The sequence below is a fragment of the Fragaria vesca genome, linkage group LG4 (assembly GCF_000184155.1).
Source record: "Fragaria vesca subsp. vesca linkage group LG4, FraVesHawaii_1.0, whole genome shotgun sequence".
Lineage (NCBI taxonomy): Eukaryota > Viridiplantae > Streptophyta > Magnoliopsida > Rosales > Rosaceae > Fragaria > Fragaria vesca.
Window position 1 is genome coordinate 2,025,569 of NC_020494.1, and position 9,465 is coordinate 2,035,033.

General features: G+C 38.0%; 1 protein-coding gene across 1 annotated transcript; it reads right to left on the reverse strand.

Annotated features, from left to right (window-relative positions):
• Positions 1-403: 403 nt before the first annotated feature.
• LOC101295797 lies at positions 404-3,758 on the reverse strand. Its single transcript, XM_004296376.1, has 4 exons — positions 3,391-3,758; positions 2,634-3,035; positions 2,316-2,553; positions 404-1,533 (listed from the first exon to the last, which is right to left on the reverse strand). Exons 1-4 carry the CDS (start codon positions 3,667-3,669, stop codon positions 704-706), a joined length of 1,749 nt encoding a protein of 582 aa, XP_004296424.1. The 5' UTR covers positions 3,670-3,758; the 3' UTR covers positions 404-703.
• Between the last annotated feature and the right edge of the window lie 5,707 nt (positions 3,759-9,465).

The window sequence follows — 9,465 nt, forward strand, 5'->3', positions numbered from 1 at the left end:
ATTATTACATTAGCAACTTGATTAAGGATCCTTGTGGCAAGGGATACACAGCTGATCGGACATCAAGTTTGTTATGGCTTAGTTTTTTTTTTTTTTTTTTTTTCTTTTCCCGATGGTTTTATAATTGCAGTTTACCTAGATCGACCGTAATGGGTTGCAAAGGCTACCCGTGTTCGTCTTTTGCAAGAAAAAGCTCCGGGGGTTTCTTGTTGATATGATCATCGATCCAACAACCATACGTATTTGATAATACAATGTGTGGAGTTGTTGAACCAGATGTTTGGTTCAGTTTTTCAGGGTTTGCATGTGTGCTTATCAATATAAAGGAGCTACTGCTCCGTTTTTCAAGTAAAAAAAAAAAAAAAAAAAAAAAACCAGATGTTTGGTTCTCACTTGGGATTTAGGAAAGCTCTACAAAATGTGCAGTATAGTGTAATACATATTACCAGGAACAAATGCAAACATCCAAATAGTCATTATACTCTTACTCTTGTTGCTTCTTCTCAAAATAATAATAATAAGGGCAAATAATAATAGTAATAATAGTAATGTTACTCTTGCTGCTAGAAAGTCTTTGGTACTTCCCATTTATAACTTTCTGCTCACCAGTGGCATCAGATCATTCCGAACTCCCGCAGTCATAATATGGGAGTAATGGGACACATGGTGAAACAAGTTGAAAAACTAGGGATTGAAGAAAAAGTTACTCATCATCTGATAAACAAACTATATCTGTGGATCCACTAGATGATTCAAGTCTTGAACCATTCTGTGTTGAACGCCAACTACGTGAAGATGGATAACCCGTGTCGGTAAGCAACTCCAGTGCAGATGCACTACGAAGAGCTGGCAATCCTTCCGTAGTTTCACGGTGACGGACCATATTACTAGGAACAAATTGCTGTGTGAGGAGCAAAGGTCGTTGAGTAGGAGGAGGAAGTGATGGGGGAGACGGAGGAGAAGTAGTGTGTTGCTGCTGATTTAATATAACCCCACATTGTTGATAGACAGGACCGGTACCAGTGACGGATAATGAAGGTTCCCCAGCAATTTCATGATCATGTTGCATATTGTAGGGATCAGAAATTTGTGTTGGTGTCGGTTGTTGTGAGATAAAAAGTTCCGGGAGAGACGATGAAAGTGAGTTTCTTTGTGACTGATGATTAGATGACCCTTCTTCATGAGAGAAAGCACTGGTACCTCCAGTAAAGGGTATTGAAGGTCTACAAGGTTGATCTTGGAGAGGGGCTCGAATCTCAACTCTACCTTGAGGTCCTCCTGTCAAAGAGAAGGAACTGATGTGGGGATGACTTGCTGGATTGGTCAAAGAAAAGACAGGAGGAGTAGGCAAAAACTCAACACTTTGTCTCAGTGGAGCTGTATAGTGTGGAATGGTTGCCAATGCAAGTGGAGTTGACTGTCGGCAAGCTGCAGGAGGGTTGGCTGAAGATGAACCGGAAACTAGAGAAGGCATTTGTGCATTTTGCTGCATATATGACCAAACCAGTTGGCGGTCAACAGTATAGTTCCCACCTGCCATGAAGATAAAGGTGAGGAGCATAAGAGCAATGAGACAGAAGAATGCATGGAAAGAAATGCATGATGCATAAGAGGATAGACACAAAAGCTAACTTTCAGTTTCTTGAAGTCCCTTCTTTGCCATGTAAGAAATGGATAAAATTGTATATACAAAACTATGTCAATCTGTAAGGTAGCTCTCACATGCCCCAGAATAAAAGTCCATCAGTTCCTTGGGAAAAACTAACATACCTAACAGAGCTATTATTGAATCAAGAACTCAAAAACCAATCCACAATGTAACCGATGGGTTACTACATAAATAGAGTGATATTTTTAAGTAGGACCATTTGGGAACTGCAAGGGCACGTTTCTCTTGGGCTACATATTCTGATTATGCTTATCCTAGATTGGCAGGCTTACCATATAGAGCACCAGCATTCGCATGTTTGGAGAGGGTAGGAGAGTAGGACTAAGATATAAGTATATAACCCAAACAAAAATTAGAATCAAACATATTACTGATAATAGTTAATCACCCAGAAGCAGATGACAATCAAGCAAATCAATCAATCAGAATCGGGCAATCAACTGTCAACTTCTAGTCCTCTTTCTCTGAATTTGATTTTGTAAAACCAAAGCATACGCTAATGATATTATGATAATCCTAAAGGGGATCTATGACCTTCCATACAAAATAAAAATAAAACTATGATCCTAACTCTAATCCTCAGAATATGATATTAAAGAGAGAAAGAAAATTTAATTTTCAGAAAGTGAACTTAGAAGTTTCATACCATGATGCACTCCAGATGAACTTGAACCTGTAATATCCATGACATTGGACTTGAAAGCCAGATCCCAAGCACAAGCCAGCAACATATGGATTAATACTTTTTTGTGAATTGCAAGCAAATCTTCCTTTTTAAGGATAAATTCCGCTTCTATCTGTTGGAGCTTGGTCTCATACTCTTGACAAATTTCAGCTTTCAATTCCTCTATCCCCTTCTCCATATCAGATTTCAATTGCAGCTTCTGTTCATGACCAAAATTGTTTTTATCATTTAAAAACATGCACCAAAAAAAAAAAAAAAATAATATATATATATACAGACTTTATCTTCATGAGACTTGAGGCTTTCTTCTCTTTCTCTTTCCAATCTTTCCAATTCATGTTGAAGCAATTCACAGTTGAAAGGAAGAAGCAAATGAGATGTAACAAATGTAGGTCTTGTGTGTGAGAAAGGTATATCAAAACCATTAGTAGGTGCATGAGCTCGCTGATTCAAGGAAAAACTTGTCAGAGGTTGTGAAACAGTTTGTTCAGAAAGAGCAGGGAGACGGGAATAAAATTGCATTGCCACTTGGAGAACTTGATTGAAGTCAGAGTCTTCACCACTTGGCTGAACTTCAATTTCGTCGTGGAAAGGATTTTCCATGGGTTGACCAGTATTCTGATTTACGCAAGCTTGTGCTGCACTTGATGTGGCCATATCAGTACCTTGGTCTTGGTCTGCCTGGAAAACTATAAATTTGTCAGTATCTCAAAGGCTATCTTCTCCTTTTTGCAGGATCAACTTTTAACAATAAGACTGTCCTCCTAACAGAGAAAGGACCAAGAGACAAAACAAAACTGTAGAATATTGATCAACCTGTTGTTAGTATGAAGATCTAGGATCTCGTCTTAATTTTCAGGACATATAAGACAAACTAGTTCAAAGAAAAACGAAGTTAAACATTCAATGTCATTTTAATTTCCAGAGAAAAATGATCAAAACAATGAAACACATATAACTTCACAACATTAAACAATGCTAAACCTGATGTGCTTTCAGTGAAACTACCAAGAACCAAGGCTATTAGAGGCTGTACCGTGGGTGAACTTTCCAGGGGCATTTCCTGATAAGAGATTCCATTGACTGCAGAATCAACTAAGTTCTGCTGACTGACCTGAGTTGTACTAGTAGAAGCCAAACACTGTGCTTCACCGTTCTGTTTCCCTGAGGCGCTTACCGGGATTTGATTTTCAAATGAAGATGAATGCACGGACACAAGATTCCCTTGGTCCTCACCCAAACTTGCATAGATATTGGACTCTTTATCAAGCACTCCAGCTTCAGCCACTTTATCTTGCACAGTCGCTACCCTCATTACTGGATTTTGTTCTTCAGATGAAGGTGGGATCACAGGTACACCATTATGAAAATCATGACCTGAGCTGATAGTCTCGTGCACTACACTGTTCTCCTTTCCTGTGGCGCTTTTAAACATCTGTGGTAAATGCATTGCAACAAGATTCCCGGGGCCATTATCCAACATGACATGCCCCCCTGTTTCAGCCTCTTTATCTTGCATAGTCGCTAGACTAAATACATGAACTTGTTCCTCACCTGAAGGTACTATCTCAGACACCACATTACACAAATCACGACTTGTACTGACGGTCTCATGCAACCCCTCTGGATTAGGATTATCTTCTACATAAGTTGGATTCAAAAGAAGGGGTCTCTGTGGACCATCGACTAAATTGACAGTTTCGGCCACTTCTAAACTGACCTCTGCACCGGCAATGGGTAATGGGTTTGTATTGTGAAGGCATTTGTCAAATGAATGAAGACTGGGGGTTATAACTGTAGTTAGAGCAGGCATAGAGCAGACATTTTCAGTAACATCCAGCAGAACCTCCGCACTGTCAGAAGTGCCTCCAATATTAATTAGGCCTTTGGCACCAGAGCTTACAGATACAAAATTCTCTTGACCATGAGAAAACTTGCCAGAATTTTTCATGCTCATAACATCAGTAAACAAACCAGCCACAGAAGTCATTGGATCTAATGCAGAATCGGAACTCACGGGGCAAACTGGAGCCATTGCTGTAATGTGGACACTGCATGCTACAGCTTTATCAGTAACATGTTCAGCTGTTTGAGGCAGTACCATCACCACCCCATTCGTGATATGTACAGATTCAGGTGCCTCTAAAGATGGCCTATATAATAATTCATCACGAGCCCATTTTTTCAACTCTTCTACCCAAATGTTCTCCTTCTCCTTTAACTTTCTCGTTGCTTCCAGCTGCAATTTCTTGAGAAGTTCAAGACGCATTTCAATTTGGTGTTTATGGTCTTCCACTTCTTTTCGTTGTTCAACTTCCCACATCTTATGCTTACTTGTCCTCAGCAATATATTTCCCCACATACAAGTTTGAATAACAATGGACTCCATTTTGTGCTTGAATTCCAGGTTTTCCGCCTCTTCCTTGTACCTTCTCAAAATTTCACTTCTCTCTTTCCATTGCTTATCATCAAATTTTTTCAACTTCTTTTTAAACTTTTTCTGAATTTGTTTGATACTCTTTGACACATCCTTTTGTGCTGTATATTCTTGATCTAGTGACAAGCCTCCAATCTCTGATGTGAATTTCTGGGAAGAATGAGAAACCTTTGAATTTGAGCGGTCCTCTAAAGGATATCTACTAGATGTACAGTATAACAACCTACTTTTCAGACACTGCAGCATGGCATACACAAAGTCCACCTCGTCCTTTGTGCAATTGAAGTTAAGATGCTTCTTCGCACAGGCAAGGGATTCTTTGTGATTGACTTTCTGCTTCAGCAATGAAGCTGCGGTCCAACACTAGAATTTACAGACAGCAGTGAGTTGGTTAAACACAATTAAAGTGGCATTCTAGATGAACTCATAACTGTAGAGTATAACGAGAATAGTAAATTAGATGATTAAGAGTAGCATGTTGCTGCTACACCTACACCCAAGACTGAAGTATATATGCACCAATAAAAACAAGGATGTGCAGCATGTGCCACATCCTGGCATGCCTTCAAACTGTTGCACACTAGTGGTCATTTAATAGGTTTACTCGATTTGCTACTCTCTAAGGTGCCGTTTAGTATTAAGACCTAAAAAACACTACCCTAGTACCCTAGGCTGGCTACTGTAGTTACCCGTCATAATGCAACTCGGATAATTGTTACATGACGTGCTTTCTTGAAGCAAATGAAATTAAATCTATTCAGAAGAGACTCACAATCACCATCACATACTCAAAACATATGTTTAGATAGCATTTAAGAAAAAGGAAGATGATTCTAACCAGAGATATCTGAAACGCCTGCAACATTGTTGATTCTCTGTTAATAAGGTGGCTATTGATAACATATTCAAGAAGAATTTCAACGAAACTCATGGCAGCATCCTACATTATAAAATAATCAATGAAAATATGATTAAAATCTAGAGCAGAATTTTACTGAGAAGAATTAGTGGAATATTGAGTTAAAAGGAGCACACTAGAACAGATGTAAAAAGTAAAATGTTGTAAGCAGGATATCAAATTCATACTGAGAGTTGTAGGATTCCACACAGTTTTCTTGTGTCCGGCCCCAAAAGAGGATGGAGGTCCTTCTGGGCCTCAAGCAATTTTATTCTCTCTTCAGATTCAAGCATGTTATCTTCTGGTGTTGCTATGGTATTTCTCCCCAAATTATCTGAAGTAGAGGCAGAGCTTCGATCAAAAATGTTATTTCCACTAGCCAACCTAGGGAAAAATTAGAGAGGAGGCATTACCTTCTGGGGTTACAAAACCTCACACATTTTTCAGAAATAAAATTGTGAGTTCATTCAATATACATGCTGACGATCCAGTTATTGGCAAAATACCATGATGATTTAGAATAACAGCATGCAATGCACTAAGCATTTATTTAGCATTCATGCATTAGTATTTTGGCACATGTTTTCATTGATTGTCTCACATCCAAGTATCTTTCACATTCATGTATGAGGTTATTTAGCAGTTGTGCATCATTTTGGAGTCATTACTGATCAAAACTCTTGCACTTTGTTGCGTTTGTTCATCATCCCCACGTTTATCATGTCTATTACTCTATCAAACTTCTAAGTTTGGTTCACTAAGGCAGTTAGCTTGTTGAATATACAAAGCTATTCTACTAGTTTTACGATACTGTTCATCACATGGCAAAAGAAAAGGGAAAAACAAATAACTTCAGAAAGTTTGCAATTGAGTACACATAAACTACAAACAATAACTGCAAGAAATTGTGGCCAAAATGCATCAATATCCGTAATTTAACAGACTTTTCTATATCTTTTTCTTCATTTTATCACTTTGTAATCTCGTCTTGTCAAATTGAGCTCCTTGATATCCATATCGTTAGAGTAACTTGTTCAAAATTATAGTTTTAAATTTCTTTTGTTCAAATTCTTTTGATTTCATATATTGGTTTTCGAACCAGTCAAATGAGTTGTCCACACATGTACGATACCGATTTGGTTTTCAATCTGGGAACCAAAAAAAAAAATCCAAAATCTAAAGTACAAATAAAGTTAATGGAATTGAACTTAAAAAGTGCAAACTTGGTCTACCACTCCACCCCCTTAAATTTAGATTTGGGGAAAACTGACCCCAAAACACTACCTCTCTTGTTCCATGAACTCTCCACAAAAGATCAAAATATACAGAAATTTCTGAGCGTGGGTCAGTAAGAAAAACAAGCTCAAGCTTTACAAATAGGGATGTCCTTCGTCTCCTAGAAATGAAACTTGAAAATTCAGAAGCACCTAAGAGAAATCATTTAAAACACAGATGGGTTTGTTCTTACCAAGGACATGTTTGAAGCTGAAGAATCCTTAGTTGGAGGTTCAAGAAATGGCAGCTTCGGATCTCTGACTCACTGAAACCTGAACAGAGGGACCAGAGGGACGAACTGGAACACCACGTGAAAGTTTGGGACTTTGATCAGGGTCGAATGCTAAAACAAAAAAGAGAAGGGAAAGGAGGTGTTGAGGGCTCCACAAGGCTTTTAGGAGATTTGTGTCAGTTCAGATTGGCAAAGTACAAGAAGGATGGGCGGGAGGGACAAGCAATAATAATGGCATATGGGAGTGTAAGTATTGGGTCCCACTTCAACCTGTATAGCAGGCTAGCAGCTTGTTTCGGAAGTTATCTGCAGTTTTATAATTCTTTCTAAAACTGAAAATACCAATTCTGGACACCGTGTTTGTTTTGTTTTTTTTTTATTGAGAAATTTTATTCACACGTTATAAAATATTAGATACACATCTCTTATTTCATACCTCTAACATTATATTTTGTGGGAATGTTAAATTTGATCAAGTATAAACAGTAGAGCTAAAGAGATCTAGTAACAGAATAGAGAATCATCATCTTATTCATTGATATGAACCATTTATATAGGGAATTACAAAGTACTAATATGGTAATAATAAGAAATACATAATCTTATTCTAACTACATATCCTGATAGCATAAGGTCAAGGCACACATATGGAATATCCTAGAACACTCCCTCTTGTGTCACGCGCCGGTATGCCGGTGGTGTTTATATGTCGCCTCGTTAAAAACCTCGTCAAGTAACAAAAACCTTATGGGAGAAAAACTAAACATTGGTCGTAAGAGAAAAAGAGTATGATGCACCCTTCACATTTGATAATGACATGTATGTATGTGCTAGATTCCCCTGAAGTTCGCACCTCCCCTTGATCTTTACATCAATCATAGGGCTCTTCTTGATTTTTACTAATCACGGAAGTTTCAATAACTTAGCATGTCAATGCTCTTTAACATGTCTTCAAATGTGGCATTGGGCAATAATTATCTAGATCATGTCGTATTGTCCTCAAACATGGCATAGGAAATGATTAACTAGATCATGCCGTATAGTCCTCTAACATGATCTTTTACACTTAGATCTTGAGGAGAAGGCCGCTTGTGAACTCAAAACATAAGTTCGTGCAAGAAATCAGATTTCCGCGCAGCATGACCTTTCGTTACTAGAACAGTCGTAACTTCCTCTAGGAAATACATATGAACGAACCGTAAACGGTTTTAGAAACTAGACTCATTTAGCTTTCCAACCATATATTACACACGTTCTGGTTCGTCAGGAGCTATTCATAAAGTCCCGTCAAAGTTGACTGTTTTGCCAAAATCAGATTCTCGGACAGATTCGTCATACTTTACGAAAACGGCCATAACTCACTCAATATGATAGGTATGATCAAATGGTTGGTGTCCCTGGAAAGTAGACACATAGACCTTTCCAATGGTACCAGTTCACCATTTTCCAATGAGTGAGATTTCCTGTAGGTTCCGTGGAATTTGACCTATGAAACATGGCAGATTTTGATTTCACTTTTGATGTGTCTTTCTTATGTAGGGATAGAATAAGCCTCAACCTTTCATACCATTATTAAGTATTGAAAAAAGAGTTTCTTCCATTACATTGGCGTTGATTCATGGATGCATAGCTACACTTAGTTTTACAACTTTTCATAGCGAATGAGATGTCAAGTCTTTCTTATTGTGTTGAGTACATTGATACGTCTTATTGTATTTAGATGGGAATTCTATCTCTTAACACATATTTGTCATCTTTCTTTAGACCAAACAACGGATCTCTTTTTAGAGTAAAAACTTTGACTAATCATGGGGTATATGTAAGCCTCACTTTCGTTAGAGGGCCTAAGCTGATTGATGAAAAATCATCATCAATATAGTCATCGAGTGCCTTTTTGAGACAGTGTCTTCCTAAGATCTTTTTTCATTCTTAACTTTGGATGTTTGATACATATTGACATCTCTTGGTTCATCAAGAGTCCATGTAAATCTGGAATCAACACGCAAGGGCATTCCCCAACGGATTGGATTGGATTGGATTTGATATTGAGGCATCCTGATAGGTGCATTTTATGCAACGTTCTTAATGTATTTCCGACCCTATTTAGTTATGTAATTCCTTTAACAATATTGATTTTAACTTAGTTTGTGTTTTTAGGTCACAAATAAAGCCGAGGAGCACAAAAGAGGCAAAAGAGGAGAAATCTTGAAGGAAAAGGAATCCATATGGCGCAAGGAAATAAATCTAAAATCTGCCAGGAATAGTCAGT